Source organism: Solanum lycopersicum, chromosome 4, assembly GCF_036512215.1.
Source record: "Solanum lycopersicum chromosome 4, SLM_r2.1".
NCBI classification, from domain to species: domain Eukaryota; kingdom Viridiplantae; phylum Streptophyta; class Magnoliopsida; order Solanales; family Solanaceae; genus Solanum; species Solanum lycopersicum.
Window position 1 is genome coordinate 5,006,839 of NC_090803.1, and position 26,739 is coordinate 5,033,577.

The 26,739-nt window shown below is 33.4% G+C and overlaps 4 protein-coding genes, 1 long non-coding RNA gene and 1 pseudogene across 5 annotated transcripts; all 6 read left to right on the forward strand.

Moving 5' to 3' along the window:
• Positions 1–1,006: 1,006 nt before the first annotated feature.
• Positions 1,007–2,740, forward strand: LOC101263602 (WAT1-related protein At2g39510-like). The gene is made up of 7 exons (XM_004237095.1): positions 1,007–1,200; positions 1,267–1,329; positions 1,620–1,736; positions 1,811–2,045; positions 2,114–2,272; positions 2,359–2,510; positions 2,599–2,740. The coding sequence occupies exons 1-7, from the start codon at positions 1,007–1,009 to the stop codon at positions 2,738–2,740; spliced, it is 1,062 nt and encodes a 353-aa protein (XP_004237143.1).
• Positions 2,741–5,740: 3,000 nt separating this feature from the next.
• On the forward strand, positions 5,741–6,214 carry LOC104646692 (uncharacterized). The gene is made up of 3 exons (XR_740867.4): positions 5,741–5,842; positions 5,943–6,002; positions 6,080–6,214. It is a non-coding gene; the product is annotated as an uncharacterized lncRNA (long non-coding RNA).
• Positions 6,215–12,588: 6,374 nt separating this feature from the next.
• Positions 12,589–18,005, forward strand: LOC112941329 (receptor kinase-like protein Xa21; annotated as a pseudogene).
• On the forward strand, positions 13,170–15,838 carry LOC101263306 (LRR receptor-like serine/threonine-protein kinase EFR). The gene is made up of 4 exons (XM_026030443.1): positions 13,170–13,307; positions 14,179–14,359; positions 14,507–14,733; positions 15,092–15,838. Exons 1-4 carry the CDS (start codon positions 13,170–13,172, stop codon positions 15,836–15,838), a joined length of 1,293 nt encoding a protein of 430 aa, XP_025886228.1.
• Positions 18,006–18,404: 399 nt separating the features above from the next.
• On the forward strand, positions 18,405–22,335 carry LOC101263015 (probable LRR receptor-like serine/threonine-protein kinase At3g47570). Its single transcript, XM_004237093.5, has 2 exons — positions 18,405–21,488; positions 21,656–22,335. Exons 1-2 carry the CDS (start codon positions 18,518–18,520, stop codon positions 22,000–22,002), a joined length of 3,318 nt encoding a protein of 1,105 aa, XP_004237141.1. The 5' UTR covers positions 18,405–18,517; the 3' UTR covers positions 22,003–22,335.
• Positions 22,336–24,649: 2,314 nt separating this feature from the next.
• Positions 24,650–26,017, forward strand: LOC104646782 (receptor kinase-like protein Xa21). Its single transcript, XM_010321237.2, has 4 exons — positions 24,650–24,769; positions 24,971–25,020; positions 25,419–25,513; positions 25,605–26,017. The coding sequence occupies exons 1-4, from the start codon at positions 24,650–24,652 to the stop codon at positions 26,015–26,017; spliced, it is 678 nt and encodes a 225-aa protein (XP_010319539.2).
• Positions 26,018–26,739: the final 722 nt, after the last annotated feature.

Sequence of the window (26,739 nt, forward strand, 5' to 3'; positions counted from 1 at the left end):
ACTATAGCATAGTATAATAACGACAGACAATGATAAATATTTTATAAGAAAAATATTGAATGTGTGTTGCGTTTTATTTTATTTTCTTTTACATGGTACGCAACTTTATAAGATATGATTTGAAAGATTGACTCCAATGGACTTGGCTCTAAACAATATATTGAAAATTTATTTGATTTTGTCAAACACAATGCAACTTTTCAATAAAATACGTTGAGAACAAAATTAAGTAATTAGTTCCGTTCACTTTAATAATCTACAGAAAAAAACATGTTGTATTTGAAAGTAAAGAAGTAATGAAACGAACAAAAACGTATATTGAAATATTCTGATTTACGTTATTTTAATAAAAATGTCGAAAGTTTTATTAATTTACTATTTCTTAAAATAAGTATAAAATTCAATATATTTAAGATAAGCTTTTTAACGATTTAATAAAATTATAAAAAGTTAATTATCCTCTGAATTTGCTGAATACAGTTCATAATTATCCTCTGAATTCACTGAATACAGTTCATGTCTCTATGCATATCCTCCTGATTATAATGATATAATGAATATAATCTAGTGTTAAACTTAATCTCATAAAAAAGATACGGATAATGGATAAGTATTTCTCAACCCGTCTTAAATTTCAGAGACACAATTATACCATATTAATGTCTCATTATCTTCCTGAATTTATTTTATAAATGATTTTCTACCTTTTTCGTCCTACGTGACACTATCTTCCAGCGTGTGTTGACATTTTATTTAAACTAGTGCTACATAGGTCGAAAAAGGGTAAAAAATTATTTATAAAATAAGTTAAACGGGTAATAGTATAAGTGTGTTTTTGAGATTTCAAACATAAATTGAGGGAATACTCATGCATTTTCTCGAAAAAAGATCATCAAACTTTTAACTTCTAAATGTTTTTCTTAAAAAGTACGCAGGACTCTTCGATCAATTCAAAATTATTTTTCCTCTCTTGTTATCAATTCAGACTTGAGATTTCTACGTAGTTATGGGGACTAGCATAGACACATACAAGAGGTTCAAGCCTCACATACTTATGGTTTTAGGTCAACTTGCTTATACTTTGTTGTACTTTTTAACTGAAGCATCATTCAATCATGGAATGAATCCGCACGTTTATGTAACTTATCGACATATCGTTGCGGGTTTTGTTACGCTACCGTTTGCTTATTTTCTTGAAAGGTAAATCACAAATTCATTTCCAATGCAGAAATGCATTTTTTCTGATGTTTATGTTGATTTCTGCAGAAATAAAAGGCCAAAGTTAACTATAGCTTTGTTGTTGGAGATATTTGTACTATCTCTACTGGGGTAAGATCTATTGAACATCAAATTTTCTTATGTTGTTTGATGAGGAATATTATACTATAACAAAAATAACTTTTAGCGGCAATAAATAGATACATTAATAAAAAGTTTTAAAACCTTAATTTATCGGTATTAGTTAAGTGTCGTTAGATCTAATATGGCTAAAGCCTCTAGAGACATATATAAAGAATGTTAATTGCCACCAAAAATATATATTTAGCGGCAATTGCTAATTAGTTGACACTAAAGATCAATTTTGATGTAGTGTTAACAGTATATATCATTCATAACAGAGTGAGTTTGACACTGAACATGTACTTTGCGAGCTTGAACTACACTTCTCCGACTCTTCTTGCCTCGATGGTCAACACTATAGCTGCCTTATCATTTGTACTAGCAGTTATTCTGAGGTAACACATACAATTCCCATCATGAAGAAAATATGACTGCAATCAAAGTTCATAGATGGTCTTTATTGGTGTAGGTTGGAAGATGCTAACATTCGAAATCCTAGAGGAATAGCAAAAGTCATAGGAACCTTGGTTTCCTTGGCCGGTGTCTCGGGCATGACCTTGTACAAAGGACCTGTTGTGAAAAGCTTAGGACGTACCCTCATCTACATCCACAGAGGGAATGGTGTTGTCCACGAGAATTGGTCAAAAGGCTTGATCCTCACTGCTGCAAGCTGCATTACGTGGTCAATGTGGTACATCATGCAGGTTTGCACTATAACTCTTCCTATATCGACTTGCATGTAATATGAGAAGTTGACACTGGAATTTTTCAGGCTTACACTTTGAAAAGATATCCAGCACAACTATCACTGACAACATGGATGAGTTTTGTCGGTGCAACACAGTCAGCGTTCTATACGGTAACTGTACAACACAAACGAACAGCTTGGACGATGGGTTTAGACATTGAATTGTGGTCTACTTTGTATGGGGTAAGAAGGGTTCAAGTTCAATAGTTTCTCACCAAAACAATTATGAACTTGCACATTTTAATTAGAATTGTTTGTATCTGGAATAGGGCATAGTGATGTCTGGTTTAGTAGTGTACATACAACTCTGGTGCATTGAACAAAAGGGACCAGTTTTCATTACAGTGTTCAATCCAGTCTCAACCGTACTAGTTGCAGTTGTAGCATATTTCGTCCTTGGTGAAAAGCTCTACACAGGAAGGTAAGCAATCGAGATCTTACCCCCTCAATTTGTTCTTTGGGTCAAATTCATTTACTCTATATAATACGCTCCTTAAAAACATTTTCAGCATCATTGGAGCAGTAATTGTCATTACTGGATTGTACTTGCTTTTGTGGGGAAAAGAAGATCCACAACCAGAATCGGAAGAGCAAGAGCAATGTTGCACAACTCACGAAGACCCTATGATGCAGATTAGTGCAGAACCTTGATAATCTCTGCTCCTTTATGTATATACATGGTAGAAGTAAAACAATAATAGACATAATTCTGAGTATAGTCAAGACTCTTTTTTGTTTGGATGTTCGATTAGTTATGCAAGATGTGGCAGGATAAAACAGCAGCGGCCATATCATTATTATTTCTGTCCAGATAGAGTAGACAAAAAATCACACATAATTTATCTACCCATCCTAACCAATAACTGGAGATCTTCATGAAGAGGTATGGATTGGTCCCTTTTCTTGCTCCTGCGCATTAAGGACTATACCACTATATACGCTTAGAAAAAGCTTCTTTTTCGCACTTTTACTTCCCTATGGTTATGCAAAACAAAGTCCTACGGGTAGTTAATTAGTCATATTTTAATATATAAAATTTCTCTGTTTTATTGGTTGTACATAGTTTAATCTTCTCAATAATATTTATTCTGATCAATCTTTTAACATTCGTTAAATACTCTATAAAGTGTATCACAAGGTGAGTTTGTCCAATTATTTCATTTGCCTTCTTTGGTTAGAATTCTCCTCCAAAAAGAGTATTACTTCAGATAAATCTATTCCAATATAATTGATTTAGCTACAAATATTGACCAACACTTCTTGTATTATTGCTAAGCTAGCAACATATTCACTTCTTTTAGTATAATATCTATTTATGAAAAGCTTCTATTGCAATAAAATTTAAAATTCAGATACAAGTTGATCTGTGAATGCCTTTGCATATTTGAACTTTGAAATGTGGACATGGACTATGCTTGGAGCACACAGGTTCATAGTTGATTGTGTGTTTATGTAGTTTAAAATGGTAAAATGCACGTGCGTTGCACGTGTTCGAGAACTAGTAATAATATAAATATATAATACCTGGGGAAAATAGAAAATAACTAACCTTGTTTTTGAATATGATACTGCAATTTAGTATAGGGCATTCTGACTGTTGATTTTAAATTTGCCAGTTGATACTACTTAGCCTATTGTTTGTACTTTGTAGTTCTTTCTTTAATAAAACTACTTAGTGTTTATATCTTTTCGCAGTTTTTGGTGAATGTAACATGGCTGAAAATATCATAATTTATAAGGTTATTGGTGAAAGTGGGGCTTCTAATTCAAATGCAATAGATCAAAGTCAAACTATTGAGTCTAAAGTAAAGAAAGGAAGGAAAAAAAGATCTCGTGCGTGGGATCATTTTACCGTAAAACTGATATTGATGGAAGTGAAAAGGTTGTTTGTAACTATTGTAAGAAAGAGTATTTTGCTGACACAAAAGAACATGGTACAACGTCAATGCTTACTCATATAAACAAATGCACAAAGATACCTTATAATATTGATATTAAACAATCAAGAATAGCATTTCAACAAATGATAGGGGGTAACAATGGTGATGTAGTTGTTGTTCCATGGATATTTGATCAGGAAGAGTGTAGAAAGGCCTTGTGTCGTATGGTAATTATTGATGAACTTCCTTTCAGATTTGTTGAAAAAGAAGGTTTTAAACAATTTATGAAAGTAGCACAACCTTTTTTTCACATTCCTTCCCGTACCACTGTGACTTGTGACTATTTTATTCCTTTTGATGAAGAAAAACGTAACTTGATGGCTGTTTTTAAGGAAACACAACAAAAGGTGTCTTTAACCACTGATACTTGGACTTCCATACAAAGAATCAATTATATGGTCATTACTGCTCATTGGATTGATAAAAATTGGACTTTGCATAAAAGAATTATCAACTTTTGTCCAATCACTAGTCATAGAGGTGAAGATCTTGGAAAGTCTATTAGTAAGTGCTTACATGAGTGGGGATTGCATCGAATTTTCACTGTAACAGTTGATAATGCTGGTTCAAATAGTGTGGCAATAACTGAGTTGTCTAAGCAATTAACTAATTGGGAAACCAACTTAATGGGTGGTAGTCACCTTCATATAAGGTGTATGACTCATACTGTAAATCTTATTCTTCAAGATGGTACAAAAGAAGCAAATGTGTCTATTGAACGAGTTAGGCAAGCAGTGAGATACATCAGGCAATCTCCTGCTAGGTGGAAAATATTTCAAGAATGTTGTGAAGATGAAAATCTTGTTAAAAAGTCTTTATGCTTGGATGTTCCTAGAAGGTGGAATTCCATCTACATGATGTTGAGCAGGGTTATTGAATATGAAGGGGCAATTGTAGAGTACGCCGATCGTGATATTGGCTTGGCACTATACTTAAGTTTGTTGATAAAAATTCTACAGGTACACTTTTGAGTAGTGATTGGGAGGGCGTAAAGAGAACTACAAAATTTCTTGAAATGTTTTTTAATCTTACTTTGAAGATATATGGTTCACGATATGTTACATCAAATCTTCATTTTCTTGAAATTTATCAAGTTGGTGTTTACTTGAATCAATTGATATCAAATGAAGATCAAGTTTTGGCTAAAATGACAGAAAATATGAAGGAGAAATTTGACAAATATTTGGGGTGATGCTGAAAAAATGAATAAGATGGTTTTCATACTATGTGTTTTGGATCCTCATCACAAATTTAGTACTCTTGGCTTTGCAATTAAGAAGATGTTTGGAGAAAAAGGGGATGCTATAGAAAATGGTGCGCGAACGTACATGGAAGCTTTGTTTAATGAGTATACAAACCCCATTTCAAATGATAAAAGTGGCCAATTTTCTTGAACTGGTGTGGATACTTCTATTTCAAGTTCTGTAGGAGAATTTGAAATTTTTTTTGAGGAATTACATAAACATAAATTTGAAAAGGGAGGTGCAAGTTCAAAGTCAGAATTAGTTAAGTATCTTGATGAAGACATTGAAATTGAAAAATCAGATTTTGATGTATTAATTTGGTGGAAAGTTAACTCACCTAGATTTTCCATTTCTTTCTGAGATGACTCGAGATGTGTTGGCTATTCCCGTTTCAAGTGTGGCGTCTGAATGTGCTTTTAGTACTGGAGGGCGCATACTTGATTCATTTAGGAGTTCATTAACTCCTAGATTGGTACAAGCTCTAGTGTACCTTCAAGATTGGCTTCGGAGTGAGCCATAACCCATAAGTATTGAGGAAGATTTAGATTTTCTTGAGCAACTTGAAGAAGGTAAGAAAAGAATCTCATTGATGTTAAATTGTGAATTGTTTATTTAATACTTTTATTGTTTAAGTCTTGAGCCTTGACTTGTTATCGTATTTCTTTTTAGATTTTGCTAAACTTGGAAAAGAACTTTGCATTGATGACATGTAAAATTGGAGGAAGGAAGGTATATACATGTGCTATCTTGTCTTTGTATCTGATTTATTATTGATCTAATACTTTCTCTGTTTCTTTGCTAATCAGATTTCATCATGCATCGATCACTTGTTTGGAATCACTATGAAAAACTTGAAGAAAATGAAGATGGATCGTGGAAGGTAAAATGTATTCATTGTGGCTGTGTTTATTACCATTCACGCAATACTGAGACTGCCTCCTTAAGAAGGCATGTTAAGGGTTATTTGGAAAACAGAAACCAAAATCGTCAACTTTTGAGGATTGATGACTAGTTATTATTATGTTTAGACTTAATTTTCAGGTTGTGTTACTGCTGTCTGTTGTCTGCTATTTTAAATTTGTCTGTGTGTGACTGTGTGAAGTGTGGAGTGTGAACTGTGGCAGCCTGGTAGGCTGGAATTGTGTTGAATTTTTTACTTCTGTAATGTTGCAACTTGCATGCTTGTAGCTTGTACTGTTGGCTATTATTATGTTACAGTTTTTGACTGCTTTATTATGTTATTTTACTGTGAGATTTCATATTTGTGTTGCAAAGTTTATATATGTATTGTACAGTTGTAATATTGTTAAGTGCTTGCAAGCAACATGGAAACACTGAAATGGGAGTAAGGTTCGCCAATCGCTTACTAATTCTCGGACCAAAATATCCTTCAACTTGTATATTACTGTCAAATACATATGCTGGTGCAACTCCGTGGGATAATGTCTCTAAGTTGAGGAAGCAGCTGGCAAATTTGGAAGTTAGAAAAGAACCTGGCTACAATTATAAAGTTTATATAAAGAATTACAAACCGAAAAATTGTCATTAGAGATGCAAATAGATTCCATCACTTCAATGAGAGGGCATGTTCATGTAATGATTTCTGGTGAACTAAATTGTTTTCACTTTCTGCCTACAAATTGCAGTGTAAAGTGCAAATTGTAAATTGCAATTCTGTAGACTTAATTTGCAAAGTGCGTGGGATTAATCTTCGAAATTTCATGTGATTTTTATTTTAAAAAATTGTATGATATGTTAATGGTTAACCCGATAACCGAACTGATAAGAGTCGATAACTTAATGGTTTAGCTAGTCTACAAACCAATAAACGATAAGCAAAATCGAATCAGAATTGATCAAACAAATTTCCAACAACTAATGGACTAAATATACACATGAATTCCTCTTTTGTGATCCCAAAACTTCAAAATAAGTGACGTCAGTCTTGTAAAGGCAAAAAGTATATTTCACTAGGTCATCACAAATATAGCCATAAAATTTAGGGTCAAACGGAGTCCGTTAGTCATTTTCTGAAAAAATCATGAGCTTATACACACAAATAAGTAAGATAAATTAAACCTGAATTCCTAATTCGTGACCCACAAACTCAAAAAAAGTGACGCCAATTTCTGGAGAAACACAAGTATCATTCACTAGGTCGTTTCAAATGAGCCTACAAAATTTGGTGTTGAACAGAGTCAGTCAACATATTCCAAAAAGTTCGTGGACAAAATACATACAAAAATTTTAGATAATCATGAATTCTTCTTTTGTAACCTCAAAACTTCAAAAAAGTATTGTCAGTTTGTCAAAGCGAAAGAACATCATTCACTAGATCATCACTAATAAATCTACAAAATTTGGGATCAAATAAAGTCTGTCAATCATAAAGACGTACATCCCACTTGGAGTTGTTGGAAAATAAATCTGTAACAGAAATAATATTTGCGGTAATAAAAGCGGAACACAACAATATGATTAATCAACGAGAATAAAAGAAAAATAATGACATCAAGATTTTACGTGAAAACCTTCATAAATAAGGAAAAAATCACGACCTGAGAGAAGCAATTGATATCGCTATAGTAATGACTTTTACAATTGTAGGTCTGAGTAAAACTGCAAAGACCACCACACGCTCAAAAGAAATGACCCTCTTTTGATTTTTCCACCTTACTACAATATCGTTAACACTTCTCTATTTTTCTCACAGACTATTTCCTCTATGATGCCTCACTCTTCTTTTTTCTCCTTTGTATTTTTTTTTTATATACATTGAGAATGAAGAATTGTCCTCCTTTTTATAGAGTACAAATACACTACCCTCCAAATGTGCTACAGAAGAAAAACAATTTTTTCGTCTTCACATCTTATCAATATTTGAATAATAACAAAAGCTGAAAATAAATCAGCACACCAAATCTGCCAAACTTTGAAATTGACAGAGAGTTATTCAAAATTTGATACATGGGGATGAACCCCACAGGAGTCATGTATTGGTTTGTACTTCAGATTGTTCCCTTCCCTTTTATAGTAATAATCATATATTATTACAAGTAGGAAGATTTTGAGTTTAAAGTTGAATTACGAAAATGTCCTTCACCAAATTTAAATATTACTAGTTTCCGAGAACGTGCGTTGCAAGTTTATCCTAAAATCCTTCATATAAAGTTTGTACTGCAAAAAATAAATTTAGACTATATATATATATATGGTAATTTTTTTTAATCTTTCTTTAATTTTTTTGTTAGTGAGTTGGATTCACTTGGACAGAAATCACATCAACTTTTTGTCTTGTAGGATATTCCATTGATTTTCATGAATGCAGTGAGTAAGTTAGAAGTCTTTCTTCTTTTCCTTGTGTAAAAGACTCTTTTTTTTTATTCGAGAATCCAATTAAGTGTTCCGTCTCAACTTCTATATAATGATTTTTGTATAAAAATCAAACAAAAAATTTATTAAGACCACATCAACTTACATAGAAGCAATTAATTGCATGTAAGGAACAATGATATATATTACCTGGAAATCGATACCACTTGAAACAGTTCAATGTGTGTTGCTTCACTTACTACATCATTACTATGAAATATTAACGTCATTTCTTAACTGTATTTTCATAAAAAAAGTCAAACAAAATTCTTTAGTAGTTGAAATATTCAACAAATAGATGAGTTAAAATAAAGATAAATAAAACATTGAACATAAAAAACTCATATAAAAAAATAATAGAGATAACATGATTACATGAGAAAGTAGAATACATAATACAGGAGAATGGAGAATCTGCTAATAGAAGATAAAAACGTTACAAATTAAGTAATTCAAGAAGTGACCTTTTAATATCTTTAACCTAACACCTTCATATGAGTTTTTTTTTTTTTGGCTTAAGTCATCAGTGGCCCTTTAAAGTTGTCCGTATAATTCACTTAGACACTTCAATTAATACTAGTACCAATTGAACACTTTTACCTATATAATAATCATTTCTATTAGACATTTTTTGATAATCAATAAAAAAAATAAAGAGTGTGATACACTTGCAAATGACATGGCAAAATGACTAATTAAAAAATAACATTTGACATTGAGCCCAAAAATTAAAAAAAAAACATTTAATATTTAATTTTGTAAAAGAGAAAAAGAAAAATGAAAATGTCAACCTATTCTACCCTACCCCACTCTAACCCCCTTTCATCTTCATCTTCTTCCCCAAAACACATTCTTTCTCAAATTACAAAATCTTATTCTTTTGAAATAACTTCAAGATTAATTTTTTTTTTCATACTAAGAGTGAAGAAGAAAGAAACTTTTGTTGGCGGTTATTCAACTCTACATCGATGACAAAATGAAATTGATAGCTCCAAAATTATTTCTTTCAAATTTTTTTATATCATTTTTGATAAATTTAATGACCACGTATGAATTTGAGTAAAAAACTATTTTATACGTAGAAATCATTTATCTTTTTTCATCTCCTTCATACTTGTTTCTTGTTTTTATGAGATTTCAAATAAATCATACGAACACTTTCTTTCAAATCTGAATCTTTATAGTTGATTTTCATTTATCTTCATATTTGGAAGATATAAATTTTTTGTATATAATAAAAGAAAAAAAATAGTGTTAGAGCTAAAATGAAGAAAGTTTTGTAAACTAAATTATGAAGAAGATGATAGATAGGGAGTGGGGTGTTTTCTTTTTTGAAAAAAGTGTAAATAAAGAAGAAAATATTTTTTAAGTTAATTATAATGCCAAATGTCAATAAAAGAAGAAAAAATGTAAAAAAAATAAATAAACTATTTTAAGTCTTTTCACGTGCTTCAGGGAAGTGCAATACACATTATTTTGCCATATCAACATTTTGTGTCTAACAGGTACATGCTTTGAACAATTTAGGTGTTCAATAGGTACAAATCTCAATTGAGGTGTCTAAGTGAATTATGCGGACAACTTTGAAGGGCGGTATATGACTTAAACCTTTTTTTTAAAAAAAAAAATGACAATGGTTTAAAGAGCATAATAAAAGTAGGTAACTTAAAAGGCTAAATCATTATTGCTATATTTTTGAAATTATTTATTTCAATGCATGTATATTTTTTTATCTAGTAAAATTTTATCTAGAAATCAATTATGAATGAAGGACAATAAATTTCCACTTTAAGAATTGAATTAGGTCTTTATTATGTTATTACTTTCACTAAGTATTATTTAATAATATCTATCATATGAACTAATATCTAAAACATAATTAACTATTATAGGTGTAAAATGGTAATTCAACTTTGGGTTTTGGAGCTTCACACTTATAATAATATATGATAACACATCAAATTATTTAAATATTAAATGCACATACAAAATTCATTAACTATTTTTTATCTTGAGAGAAACTGAAAAAGAAATTAAATGTGGAATTAGAGAGTTCATGTATCTATTTCATTTGTACTACATTATCAAAAATCATGAAATTTTAAAAGAAAAAAGAAGATGAAACATTATTTCTAAGTGATAAACAATGAAGAAGTTGGAAAGTCATTACTAATTGATAAATTACCATTAAGAAAATAACTTTTTACAATAAATAATAAATGGTACATGTCCTATATTTATTGTAAAAAGTTATTTTCTTAATGGTAATTTATCAATTAGTAATGACTTTCCAACTTCTTTTATATATATATATATAGATATGACATGTACCATTTATTATTTATCGTAAAAAGTTATTTTCTTAATGGTAATTTATCAATTAGTAATGTCTTTCCAACTTCTTTTATATATATATATATATATATATATATATATATATATATATTTTGCAGAATTTTAAAAGCTCTATAGTAATTAAATGTAGACTAATTTAATTTAATACATACTATTAATAAATCTGTTAAAGGAATCCCAAAGAACATCAAAGAAAATTGTTTCCATTTTTCTCATGGACATGTTTCAGTTGAGTAGGATTTCTTTTATCTTTGTTTTTCGACTTCTTTTTCATCATTTTCCCCTTTTCTTTAAAACAACATTTGCATGAAATAATAGATGGTGAAGAATGTAGATTTAATGAATATATAATGGAATCAAAGAATTGCCAAATTCAAACTTTGTGGGATGATATATGAAGGTTACCGTTTCCATCATCAACATTAGCAAGATTCATGAGGTATGAAAGAAAGAAGATTGGTTTCTTTGAAAGACTGATTTTTATAATTTTCATTAATTGATTTATTTTTTATAGTTTCTTATGATTATATTATTTATAGATGAAAAACAATGTGTACAATTTAATATGTTATCACTGTATAGTGTATTTGTTGGGAGTCTTAAATAATATATTGCTTAATTATTTTTATTTAATTAATTTCTAAAATTTTGTTCCAAGTCATTATTTACTAAGATTTAACAAATCTTTAATTTGAATTTTATGATGATTACAAATATCAATAAATTAGAGTATTAATGCAATTTTACTATATTAGATGGATTGTTGATCTTGAAAGAAACAAAAATAATTGAAATTGCCACTAAAATTATTTTTAAAAACTCAAAAGGAAGCTTCAAAAGCTTTGATAATTGATTGCTCCGGTATAGTAATTTTGTTAGTTTAGTTAATTAGTTCATTATTTATAGTTTATTATAATTACTTTATTTATAGATGAAATACAATATTGTTTTATTATTTTTATTTAATTAAGTTCTAAAATTTGTTTCCTGTTATTTTACCAAAGTTCAATAGATCTTTAGTTTTAAAATCAATTATTGTGGTGATGAAAAAATAAAGTTAAAAAGTTAAATAAACAATTTAAAATTATTTTCTATGATGCAATTGACATTGAATAACACGTGCGATACATGTGTCCAGGAACTAGTTATAACTAAAAGGAAATTGTCATTTCAACATAGAAATAAAATGGAAAATCTAGAGTCTGAACTAGAATTGGCAAAAGAGAATGAGAATATTGCATCATCCAAGGTCAAGGCTTGAATACTCTACTTTACACTTGTCTCTCTTAAATAAATCTCACTACTTTTGAATTCTTCAAACTAATAATAATTTCTATTCTATACAATTAATATTGCCTATTTTTGACAACACATAATACTAAGGGTACAATGGAAAAAATTAATTAATTTCAAAGGTTTTGGTGGCTATAAAGGTTTTGAATTTGAAAAGTGAGGAAGTATGCAAAAGGTTTGATACCGAATGCGAAGTGATGAGAAATATCAGGCACAAAAATCTCGTTCCAGTGATTACTACTTGTTCTAGTGACTATATAAGAGCCTTTGTTCTGCAATATATGCCCAACGGTAGTCTTGATAATTGGTTGTACAGAGAAGATTTCCCCTTGAACCTTCACCAAAGAGTTGCTATAATGCTAGATGTGGCTAAGGCAATTGAATATCTGCATCATAGTAATGATACTCCGATAGTTCATTGCGACCTAAAGCAGCCAACGTTCTTTTGGATGAAGATATGGTGGCTCATGTTGGTGATTTTGGCATCTCTAAAATTTTATCTGTAAGCAAGTCCATGGCACATACTGAGACATTAGGCACTCTTGGATATATTGCACCAGGTATTAGTCTCTTTCTATTTCACTTATATTGACCCTTTCTTTTCTATTTTCACAAATCATAATATAGTCCTTCCAAAATCTAGAACTAAATAAAAGAAGTGTCTGTTAGGACATAATTATTGTTATATTTCAATTGAATAATTTATTTTTTTCTAAGAATATGGCTCGGAGGGAATAGTGTCCACTACTGGTATGTTTATAGTTACGGCATCATGTTGATGGAGATTGTGTCAAAAAGAAGACCAACCGATGAAGAGTATGCTATGAAAATCTTGACTTGAGGAAATGGATAACACATGGATGTCGAGGGACTATGATGGATGTTGTGGATGCCAATCTTTTTACTAAGAAAGAACAGATCACTTCCAAAAGTGAAATGTGCCTTGCATCCGTGATAGAATTGGCTTTAGACTGCACAAAGGAAATGCCAGAATCAAGAATAAACATGAAAGAGGTAGTCAGCAGGCTTAACTAAATCAAGAACACATTTCTTGAAACATAGAGGTTAGCATATCTCTTCTAGTGGTGTTCTTTCTCAGCTACATTTTAACATGTTGCTTTTTGTTTACCTGGTTTCTTGGAGTCATATACTGTTTGTACTTCAGAGTCTTTAATATGTTTTGAATGTGGAATAAAATTAAGAAATATTATTAAAGATCAAGCCTGAGGGCAGGAAAGGTCATTGTATGTTCTTATGGAACATCTTAGTGGGTTTCCATATTAAAATAACTTTGCATAACATAGACGGAGTTAAATATCAGAAATCAACGTTGTATTATTTATTCAGAGAATACGTTAGTTACTAAATTTTACACTCAAAAGTAGACTTTGTACAAGTAATTCTTCTCATTCTTTAAACCAAACACCCCCCGGAAGTAGTCAAGTCGTGGATAATATAGGATGAGATATAATAATAGTTTACTTATACTAATTATTTAATGTAGCTTAATAATTAGGGAATCTCATTGCCTTGTGTTAGAACAATATGATTGTATGACATAAGAACGGTAGCCAATTAGAGGAGACAAAAGATTCTGGTGGAAAAATAATATTCTACAGCAAGGATTGCTATATAATGGTGTAACTTTGGCAACAAAACAAATAAAACATATGGAGGAGCACATTTTGTTATTGATTCTTCTCTTTCTACTTCAACATTTCTCTGCATTTGTATCATGTGCACCCTCAAATGAGACAGACCAAGAAGCTCTAATAGCTTTCAAAGTCTTATTATAAGTCCCAGTCATTTTTTGGCCAATAATTGGACCAAGAATGCGTCGTTTTGCTCTTGGTTTGGTGTCACATGCAGTTCAAAAAGCCAACAGGTTGTAGCCCTGAATCTTCCTAATTTACAGCTTCAAGGCACAATTTCCCTGTCTTTGGCCAATTTGTCCTCTCTCAGAGAGCTCAACCTCGAGAACAACTTATTCCATGGGGGCATCTCTTATGGACTTGGCCACTTGCCTCGCTTGCGTGTGATTGATGTTAAAAAAAATCAGCTCAACGGTGAAGTATAGCAACAAGTCTATTTCAAAACCAGAGAGTTCAAGTAATTTCATTGACTTTCAATCAACTCAGTGGTGAAATGTGGAGAGGGCCATGGTATGTACCCCAACTCAAAGTCTTAAAATCTCAAGAATAATAGCCTCGCAGGTATAATTCCACCTACTATTGGAAATGCCACAAAGTTGCTGAACTTTAGTTTGTCTGTTAATAGAATCAACGGCAATATTCCTGAGGAGATCGGTAATCTGAGACAGCTTGCAGTTTTGTCCTCGACTGATAATAAATTAACAGGTTCCATTCCTGAAGCACTGTTTCATATCTCGTCACTACTTTCTGTATCTCTGGGAAAGAATAGCCTGTCTGGTCCTCTCTTGGTTGGTAAAGGAAATATTTTATCACATCTGGAGATTTTAAGTTTAACTCGCAATCAAATTTCTGGTCGCATTCCTTCCAGCATCTGCCAACCCATACAACTTAAAATATTGTCCATATCTTTCAACAATATAACTGGAGAAATACCCAAAAATATTGATTGTTTAAGAAGCTCGAGGAGTTTTATATTGGTAATAATCCAATAGATGGGACTATTCCCACTTCAGGGAAATATTTCCACTCTGCGTAATCTTTACTGCGCAAGCAATAACTTGGAGGGGCCAATTCCTCCAGAAGTAGAGAAGCTGTCAAACTTGATAGAATTCGATTTTGAACAAAAAATATAATCTTATTGGTCAGATTCCAGAGGCTATTTTTAATATATCTTCGTTGAATTACATTGCGTTAACTTTAAACAAATTCTCGGGGAGAATTCCAACCTCTGCTGGTCTTCATCTTCCGAACCTCTTAGGACTTTACTTGTCTGGCAATGAGCTTGAAGGGGAAATTCCTCTGCACATCACAAATGCTTCCAGGCTTGTAAGGTTGGGGCTAGCAACCAACTTTTTCAGTGGCAGTATTCCAACTAATTGGGAAAGTCTTCGTGATTTACGACTTCTTTTCCTACATGATAATCATCTTACCAGTGAATATGGGTTGCCATTCTTCCAATCTTTGGCAGACTGTCGGATGTTGCAATATCTAGATGTGGGTTATAATCCTTTGAATAGCATTCCGCCAAACTCAATAGGGAATCTTTCATCTACTATTGAATTCTTTGAAATAAGCGATGCTCAAATTAATGGCCTCATCCCCACAAGTATAGGCAACATGAGTGGTCTTACAACCTTAGTCTTTCAAAATAACAACTTTACTGGAAATATTCTTCTTGAGTTTGGTAATCTTAAACAACTCCCAGGGTTGTATCTAAATAATAATAAATTGCAGGGACATATTCCTGAGGCGGTATGCCATTTATCTCATTTGGGACGATTAAATCTGGAAGGTAATGAGCTCTTTGGTATAATTCCAGCATGTATAGAAAATCTTAGCATGCTACAACATCTTTATTTGGATTCTAATAAATTTTCACCAAAAATTCCGTAGTTTTTGGAAAATGAGTGGTCTTCTCTTTCTAACGTGTCACAAAATTCTATAGAGGGAGAAATTCCATCAGATATTGGACAACTGCAGGTAATTGTAGAGCTAGTTCTTTCTGGTAATCACTTTTCAGGAATGATACCAAGCAATTTGTGTGACCTCCAAAACCTGCAGTCTCTTGCCCTGTCAAACAATTCATTTTCTGGCCAAATTCCATTATCCTTTGCCAACTTAATAAGCTTGGAATTCTTGGATTTGTCTTTGAATGCGTTGTCAGGTACTATTCCTAAGTCTTTGGAAAAACTCCCCCTTAAAAGCATCAATGTTTCATTTAATGAATTAGAAGGTGAAATACCCAGCGATGGTGTGTTTTCAAATTCCACTCTGCAATCATTTCTTGGGAACAGAGATCTATGTGGAGCGCACATATTGGAGATTCCTGCTTGTGTTGTCACCTATCCTGGACAACAATCAAACCTTAAAGAGGTAGTGGTAAAAATTGTTACTCCAGTGATTATTTCATCCTTTGTGATACTCTTGTTGGTCTCAATTTGGATAATGAAATGGCAGAAGAAAGGAAAGTCTAAAGATGTTGAAAAGGTACCAGAGATCAAGACTTTTCAATTGATTTCCTATCATGAGATTCAACGAGCAACTAATAATTTTGATGTATCAAATTTAATTGGTGTGGGAGGTTCAGTCTCAGTGTACAAAGGCATGTTATATAGTGGAGTTGTGGTTGCAATAAAGGTTCTGGATTTGGAAAACGAGCATGTATGCAAGAGGTTTGATGCTGAATGTGAAGTGATTAGAAATGTTAGGCACAGAAATCTTGTTTCAGTTATAACTACTTGGAATCCAGTGATCATATAAGAGCCTTTGTTCTGCAATTTATGTCCAATGGAAGTCTTGATAATTGGTTGTACAGAGAAGATCGCCACTTGAACCTTCTTCAAAGAGTCACCGTAATGCTTGATGTGGCTATAGCAATTGAATATCTACACCATGGTTATGATACTCCGATTGTTCATTGCGACCTAAAGCCAGCCAACGTTCTTTTGGATGAGGATATGGTGGCTCATGTTGGTGATTTTGGCATTTCAAAAATTTTAGTTGTAAGCAAATCCGTGGCACACACGGAGATATTGGGCACTCTTGGATATATTGCACCAGGTACCTATACTACTCTCTTCCTTCTAATTAAACATTAAACCTCTCTCTTTGATTTTCTCTTATCAAAATTAAGCCATTCCAAGTGGTAGAACTATATATATAAAAAGCAAGTCTTTTCTAGTACCAGCATTGTTGTTATATTTCAAGTGAGTAATCTTTTCCATTTTCATTCTTGTAAGAATATAGCTCGGAGGGAATAGTGTCCGCTTGTGGTGATGTTTATAGCTATGGCATCATGCTAATGGAAGTTTTGGCAAAAAGAAGACCAACTGATGAAGAGATATTCAATGAAAATCTTGGCTTGAGGAAGTGGATAAGGCGAGGATTTCCAAAAACTATGTTGGAAGTTGTGGATGCCAATCTTTTTTTCTAGATAAAGAACAAATTACTTCCAAAAGTGAAATCTGCATAGCTTCCATGATAGAATTGGCTTTACATTGCACAACGGAAAAACCAGAATCAAGAATAACCATGAAAGATGTCGTTAAGAGACTTAACAAAATCAAGAACGCATTTTGGGAATTGTAAAAGTTAGCATCTCTTCTGGTTAGGTTCTTTCTTAGTTGCAAGTTAATATGTTTTTTTTTTTTCAGTTATCTGGTTTCTGAGTCATGTATTGTTTGTACTTTATAGTGTTGCATTTCCCTCATTTTGTGATTTCAGATTTGAGTAGATTAAGAATTAAATGAAGAAATATTATGAATGTTTAGAGTTGCACCTCTTTTTCCTCTCCTTCATATGTTGATTCATTAGCTTCTTCTGTCATATTAAACTATTTGCTAAATGGAAATGCTTAGTTAGACTCTGTGAATTTTGCAGGTGAATGAAATGCCAGATCTAGTGATTCAACATTTCTTACACAGTATATATATGTAACGTGAACTCAAACTATTAATTTTATCACCCTTTTTAAGTATTTAATCAGGTTCCGCTTTGGTAAGCTAGGAGGGAGAGGTAGTCGTTAGGATGCCTCGTTAAAATAGTATTTTTTTCCAAGAACCCCTTTTGGAGCATTGATCAAGTATTGTAAAATATTTTTAAAATTGATTAGTCAAATATAAATTATTCTTCTCCAAAATACTATTAACAAAGAACTTTCTTTTTGCCAGTAAGTGATTCCCATTGACTTGAGTTATGAGACAGCTTCTCTGGGCTGCATAATTTCCCATTGACTTAGTTCTGAACCATATAAATATGAAGAGTTTCTATTTTTTCTCAATACAAGTTGATTGACTATCAAGGCCACCCCACCCTCCTTTGGAAAGGAATGGGACTGCTGCAAGTGACTCAAGTGAAGTGGACAGATTCTTTTTCCTTTTGCTACTTATTTTCCTACTTTTCATCTGTTTTCACATACTTATTTTCCTCCTCCGCATTAATCTGCTTTCACATTTTGGAAATTATGTAGACTATCCTTTTCAACATCTTTTACATATATAGTGGAGTATAACTTTGATCTTTGGCAAGACCACACACACAGAAAACATTCTATTTCCAGTGCATAGTAACAGCATGAAGAAGCACATATTTTTATTGACTGTCCTCTTTCTAGTTCAATTTTCTATATCAATTGCTTCCTCAAATGAGACAGACCAAGAAGCTCTACTAGCTTTTCAAAAACTTATTACAAGTCAGAGTCATTTTTGGGCCAATAATTGGACCAAAAATACTTCTTTTTGCTCTTGGTTTGGTGTCACTTGCACTCCAAAAACGCAAAGGGTTGTGGCCTTGGCTCTTCCTGATTTGCAACTTCAAGGCACAATATCCCCGTCTTTGGCCAATTTGTCCTTTCTCAGAGAGCTCAATCTCGAGAATAACTTATTCCATGGTGGCGTACCGTACAGACTTGGACACTTGCCTCGCTTGCGAGTGATTAATGTTCGAAACAATCAGCTAGAAGGAAGTATTCCGACAAGTCTATTTCAACACCAGAGAGTTCAAATCATTTCATTGGCTTACAATAAACTCAGTGGTGAAATGTGGAAAGGGCCATGGTATGTACCCGAACTCAGAATCCTAAATCTCAGGAATAATAGCCTCACAGGTATAATCCCTTCTTCTGTTGGAAATGCCACAAAGTTGCTGAACTTCAGTTTGTCTGGGAACAGAATCAATGGTGTCATTCCAACTGAGATTGGTAATCTCAGCCAACTTATAGAGTTGCATTTGTTCAATAATCAATTAGCAGGTTCCATTCCAGCAACACTGTTTAATATCTCGTCGCTAATTAGAGCATCTCTGGCAAGCAATAGCCTTTCTGGTCCTCTCTTACTTGATGAAGGGAATATTGTGTCAAATATGAAGTATCTAAGTATATCTAAGAACCAAATTTCTGGTTGCATTCCTTCTAACATATGCCAACTCACAGAGCTCAAAATTTTGTCCATATCATATAACAATATGATTGGAGACATACCCAGAAATATTGGTTGTTTATCAAAACTCGAGGAGTTTTATGCTGGTAATAATCCAATAACAGGGACTATTCCCACTTCATTGGGCAATATTTCCACTCTGCGAAATCTTTACTGTGGAAACAGTCGTATAGTGGGGCAAATTCCAAAGGCTATTTTTAACCTATCTTCTTTGGAAATGATTGATTGCAGTTTCAGTAACCTCTCGGGTAGAATTCCAGCCACATCAGGTCTTCATGTTCAGAACCTTAAAGAACTTTTCTTGGGACACAATCAGCTCGAAGGGGGAATTCCATTGTTCATAACAAATGCTTCTAAGCTTGAGATATTGGGGCTAGAAAATAACTTTCTCACAGGCACTATTCCTACTAATTTGGGGAATCTTCATGAGCTGCAAGAACTGTTCCTACATCATAATCAACTTACCAATGAACCAAGAGAGCATGAGTTGCAGTTCTTCAATTCTTTGTCGGACTGTAGGATGTTGCGATATCTACAAGTGGGTTCCAATCCGTTGAATGGCATTCTGCCCAATTCTATTGGGAATCTTTCATCTACTGTTGAATACTTACATATATCAGATGCACACATTTATGGCCCCATCCCCAGGGGTATACGCAACATGAGCGGTCTAATAACCCTAAGCCTTGGAGAGAACAACTTGGCGGGACGTATTCCTTCTGATGTTGTTAAGCTTGAACAACTCCAAGGGTTGTATCTAAATAACAATAAATTGCAGGGACATATTCCAGAGGCGGTATGCAATTTATCTAATATGGTTCAGTTAAGTCTGGATGGTAATGAGCTCTCTGGATTAATTCCAGAATGTTTAGGAAATCTTAGCATGCTACAAGCCATTAGATTGAGTTCTAACAAATTCTCATCCAAGATTCCTTTGAGCATTTGGAAGATGAGTGGTCTTCTCTATCTAATCATGTCACAAAATTCTATAGAGGGAGAAGTTCCACAGGATATTGGAGGACTGAAGGCCATTGTAGGACTAGATCTTTCTGGTAACCACTTTTCAGGCATGATACCAAGCCAATTGGGGGACCTGCAAAACATGAATACTCTGGACCTGTCGAACAATTCATTTTCAGGCTCAATTCCATTATCCTTTGCCAACTTGATAAGCTTAGAATACTTGGATTTGTCTTTAAATGCGTTGTCAGGTACTATTCCCAAGTCTTTGGAAAAGCTATTATACCTTAAAAGAATTAATGTTTCATTTAATGATTTAGAAGGTGTAATACCGAGTGGAGGTGTGTTTGCGAATTCCACTCTACAATCATTTCTTGGGAACAAAGGTCTATGTGGAATGCACATATTGGAGATTCCTGCATGTGCTATCACTACAACTGGACAACAATCAAAGTCTAAGAAGCTTGTGCTTAAAATTGTTATTCCGGTGGTTGCTGCTTCTTTTCTGATATTTTTGTTCGTTATAGTTTGGATAATGAGACGACAGAAGAAAGCAAACTCCAAAGACGTGGAAAAGGTACCGGATATCAGGACTTATCAATTAGTTACTTATCATGAGATTCAACAAGCAACAAATAATTTTGATGGATCCAATTTAATTGGTTCGGGAGGTTCTGGCTCTGTGTACAAAGGTACATTATCTAGTGGAACTGTGGTGGCGATAAAGGTACTCGATTTACAAAATGAGGAAGTATGCAAGAGGTTTGATACCGAATGTGAAGTGATGAGAAATGTTAGGCACAGAAATCTTATTCCAGTGATTACTACTTGTTCTAGTGAACACATAAGAGCCTTTGTTCTGCAGTATATGCCCAATGGAAGTCTTGAGAATTGGTTGTACAGAGAAGATTGCCACTTGAACCTTCTTCAAAGAGTCATCATAATGCTTGATGTGGCTCTGGCAATTGAATATTTACACCATGGTCATGAAAATTTGATAGTTCATTGCGACATAAAGCCAGCCAATGTTCTTTTGGACGAAGAAATGTTGGCACATGTCGGTGATTTTGGTATCTCTAAAATATTAGCTGTAAGCAAGTCCATGGCACATACTGAGACATTAGGCACTCTTGGTTACATTGCACCAGGTATATACACTAGTCTCATTCCTTTTCACTCATTATTGACCTTTTCTCTAATCAAAATTAAGCTCTTTCGATTTCTAGAAATATATAAAAATCAAGTCTCTGATTGTAAAAAACAATTATTATCTTTCGACTATAATTTATATTTTTTCATTTTCATTCTTCTAAAGAATATGGCTTGGAAGGAAGAGTGTCCAGTAGTGGTGATGTTTACAGTTATGGCATCATGATGATAGAGGTATTGACAAAAAGAAGACCGACTGATGACGAGATATTCGATGAAAATCTTGGCTTGAGGGAGTGGATAAGACAAGCATTTCCCAAGACAATTATGGAAGTTGTGGATGTCAATCTTTTTCATGAGGAAGGACATGTCGATTTCAAAAGTGAACTATGTATAGCCTCCATGATGGAATTGGCTTTGGATTGCACAAAGGAAATGCCAGAGTCAAGGATAACTATGAGAGACGTAGTCAAGAGGCTTGACAAAATCAAGAACACATTTTTGGGAACATAGAAATTAATTAGCATCTCTTAAAGTGGTTTTATTTTAGTTGCAAGTTAATATGTTGTCTTTTAATCAGCTTTTTCTGTTTAATTGGTTTATAAGGAATGACGTTAGAGGGTTAAAATGAAACAAGTACCAAAATGAAATTTTGGTGCAAGTTAGAGGGGCTATCAATGTATTTGACCTTGTGTGGATGTACTTGCATCTTGCTGTTCACATGGGTTCTATCAAAAAGCTCAAAATTTGAATTACATTCTGTGTAGTATTTTTTAAAATGTTATACGGCACAAAATTGAGCTGTGTTAATATGCAAATAAAGTACAAATAAAGGAAAGGATCCAATAATTTTCCTATTTGTCTTCACATGTTACTATAGAGAATTGCATATTATTGCCTTAAGCTTACCTGGTTGTGGTAAATCTTTTGCAAAAACTTGAGTCGACGTGTGTATTTGTTCAAGTTGGTCACCTTTTCTCAAGCTTTGGTGGACAAAATTATCGGTATTGATATTTGTGTGATGATAAGATATAGCAGATACCTGCAGAATTAGTCAAGCGTGATAAGATGAAGTTGTCAATCTTCATAAATGTTTGAGAAGAAACTAACCTGCTGCACAGTATGGATGAACATCAGGACCAGCTAGACATTCAAAACTTCAAAGAACGTTTACTTTGTGTGAACCCCATTTAATGCCCTTTTGTAAGGGTCAACTGAAGGACATAATTGGTTCATAGTTACTGCAATTCTGCAAGTCAACCACGCACAAGTTCTCATTCGAGTCATTAAACTTCGCTTTGTATTTATAAAATCACTCAACTTAAACCTTTGTATTGACAAAATCACTCAACCAAATTTATCATTAAAAAAAATCATAATATGTATTGATTGACGATGAGAAGAAAAAAAAAGATAAGTAATCTAATTTTTGGGAACACAATACTCAAAAGTAACTGCGGATGAAAGTGGTATTTACTGTATATATATTGATTTCAAACCCTTAATGTATAATTTTTACTTCTTTCCAAGTGTAGTTTCATGGTAAACAGAAGTTGTAACAAGATTGGGTAAAAATATAAACCTATAGCTACAGAGGCAGGAATAATAACACCGAAAACAATATTATTTTTATAAACACAAGTTGAAGCGGACTTGATCCCTTCAAGTTGTTTCTTGCCAAATCTAGCATTATCAATGATATCAAATTGCCATAGTAAGTTTATATTGTATATGTGAGAGATGTAATATTCTATTAGATATTGTAAGATATGCTATAGGAATATTTTTAGTGGAGATTTTAGGTTTAGGAGACTAAACTCATGTATATGTATTCTTTCCTTCATGTAATGATATAGGAGATCAAATTCTTCAAGTACTTATCTCTGATTTATACTTGACAATATAGAAAAAATAATTTCTTCGAGTTAGCTACTAATGTCAACTATCAAGTGAAGTGGACAGATTCTTTTTTCTTTTGCCACTTATTTTGCTCCTTTAGTTTTGATCTATTTTCACATTACTCTTTTTGCCAGTTATTTGATCTGTTTAGCACATTAATCTTCTTGCTACTTATTTTCTTCCTCCGTATTAATTTGTTTTCACATTTTCAAAATATTGTGGAGTAACTTTGATCTTTGGCAAAACCAGACACACAAATTAATCCAAATTCCCTTTCCAGTGCATAGTAACAGCATGATGAAGCACATTTTTTTATTGACTCTTCTCTTTCTAGTTCAGTTTTCTGTATCAATTGCTTCCTCAAATGATACGGACCAAGAAGCTCTACTAGCTTTCCAAAATCTTATTACAAGTACGAGTCAATTTTTGGCCAATAATTGGACCAAATATACTTCTTTTTGCTCTTGGTTTGGTGTCACTTGCAGTCCAAAAAGGCAAAGGGTTGTGGCCTCGACTCTTCCTGATTTGCAACTTCAAGGCACAATTTCCCCGTCTTTGGCCAATTTGTCCTTTCTCAGCCTGCTCAATCTCCGGAACAACAAGTTCCATGGCGGCATTCCTTACGGACTTGGCCACTTGCCTCGCTTGCGAGTGATTGATTTTCAAAACAATCAGCTCCAAGAAAGTATTCCAACAAGTCTATTTCAACACCAGAGAGTTCAAATCATTTCATTGGCTTTCAATAAACTCGGTGGTGAAATGTGGAAAGGGCCATGGTATAAATCTCAGGAACAATAGCCTCACAGGCATAATCCCTCCTCCTATTGTAAATGCCACAAAGTTGCTGAACTTCAGTTTGTATGGGAATAGAGTCGGTGGGAACATTCCAAAGGAAATTGGTAATCTCAGCCAAATTGAATTTTTGTCCTTGTTCGATAACCAATTAACAGGTTCAATTCCTGCAGCACTATTTAATATCTCCTCGCTTCTTGTCGCATCTCTAGCATTCAATAGCCTTTCCGGCCCTTTCTTGCTTGATGAAGGGAACATTGTGTCAAATCTAGAGTCCTTAACAATATCTAACAACCAAATTTCTGGCAACATTCCTTCCAACATTTGCCAGCTCGCAGAGCTCAAAGCGTTGTCCATATCTTTCAACAAGATAACTGGAGAAATACCCAAAAATATTGGAATAATTCACGTGGGAAGTGCACAAATCAGTGGCCTCATTCCCACAAGTATAGGAAACATGAGCGGTCTAATGTCGCTAGCATTTGAGGATAAAAACTTGATGGGAGCCATTCCATCTGAAGTCGGTAAGCTTGAACAACTCCAAGGTCTGTATCTTTATGGCAACAAATTGCAAGGGAATATTCCAGAGGTAGTTTGTCATTACCTTATTTGGTTACATTATTTTTGCATGTTAATGAGCTCTCCAGGGTGGTCCCAAAATGTTTAGAAAATCTTACCACACTACGAGTTCTTTCATTGAGTTATAACAAATTTTCATCAAAGCTTCCCTTTGAGTCTTTGGAAGATGAGTGGCCTTCTCTATCTTTTCATGTCACAAAATTCTATACAGGGAGAAGTTCCACATGATATTGAAGACCATTGTAAAACTAGATCTTTCTGGTAACCACTTTTCCGGCATGATACCAATCCAATTGGGAGATCTCCAAAACATGGAAGTTCTTGACCTGTCAAACAATTCATTTTCAGGCTCAATTTCATTATCCTTTGCCAATTTGATAAGTCTAGAATACTTGAATTTGTCTTTCAATGCATTTGTCAAGTACTATTCCTAAGTCTTTGGAAAAGCTTTCATACCTTAAAAGCATCAATGTCTCATTTAATGATTTAGATGGTGAGATACCTAGTGGTGGTGTGTTTTCAAATTCCACTTTGCAATCATTTCTCGGGAACAAAGGTCTATGTGGAGTACACATATTGGAGATTCCTGCTTGTGCTATCACTAATCCTGGAAAACAATCAAAAGTCTAAGAATCTTGTGCTGAAAATTGTTATTCCAGTGGTTACTTCATCCTTTGTGATATTATTGATGGTGTTGTTAGCTTGGATAATAATGAAACAAAAGACGAAAGGAAATTCCAAAGACGTGGAAAAGGTACCAGATATCAGGACTTATCAATTGGTTTCTTATCATGAAATTCAATGAGCAACAAACAATTTTGATGGATCCAATTTAATTGGTACAGGAGGTTCTGGCTCTGTGTACAAAGGTACATTATCTAGTGGAACTGTGGTGGCAATAAAGGTTCTCGATTTGCAAAATGATGAAGTATGCAAGAGGTTTGATACTGAATGTGAAGTGATGAGAAATGTTAGGCACAAAAACCTTATTTCAGTGATTACTACTTGTTCTAGTGAATACATAAGAGCCTTTGTTCTGCAGTATATTCCCAATGGAAGTCTTGAGAATTGGTTGTACAGAGAAGATTGCCACTTGAACCTTCTTCAAAGAGTCAACATAATGCTTGATGTGGCTGTGGCAATTGAATATCTACACCACAGTCATTATACTCCAATAGTTCATTGCGACCTAAAGCCAGACAACGTTCTTTTGGATGAAGAAATGGTGGCACATGTTGGTGATTTTGGCATCTCTTAAATATTAGCTGTAAGTAAGTCCATGGTACATACTGAGACACTAGGCACTCTTGGTTACATTGCACCAGGTACATACGCTAGTTTCGTTCTTTTTCACTAATCATTAACCCTTTATCGTATCAGAACTAAGCTCTTCCGAATTCTGGAACTAAATAGAAATCAAGTCTTTCCTTTTACAAAACAATTATTATCCTCGGACTGTAATATATTATTCATTTTCATTCTTCTAAAGAATATGGCTTGGAAGGAGTACTGTCCATTAGTGGTGATGTTTAAAGCTATGGCATCATGATGATGAGGTATTGACAAAAAGAAGACCAACTGAAGACGAGATATTCAACGAAAATCTTGGCTTGAGGCAGTGGATAAGACGAGCATTTCCCGGGACAATTATGGAAGTCGTGGATGTCAATCTTTTTCATGAGGAAGAATCTGTCAATTTCAAAAGTGAAATATGCATAGCCTCCATGATGGAATTAGCTTTGGATTGCACAAAGGAAATGCCAGAGTCAACGATAACTATGAGAGACGTAGTCAAGAGGCTTAATAAAATCAAGAACACATTTTTGGGAACATAGACATTAGCATCTCTTAAAGTGGTGTTCTTTTTTAGTAGCAAGTTAATAGGTTGTTTTTTAATCAGTTTTTTAAAGTTCAAATAATGGTTCAAATGGATGAAGTTGGGGGATTAAGATGGAACAATGTTGAGATGCAGTCCGGCAT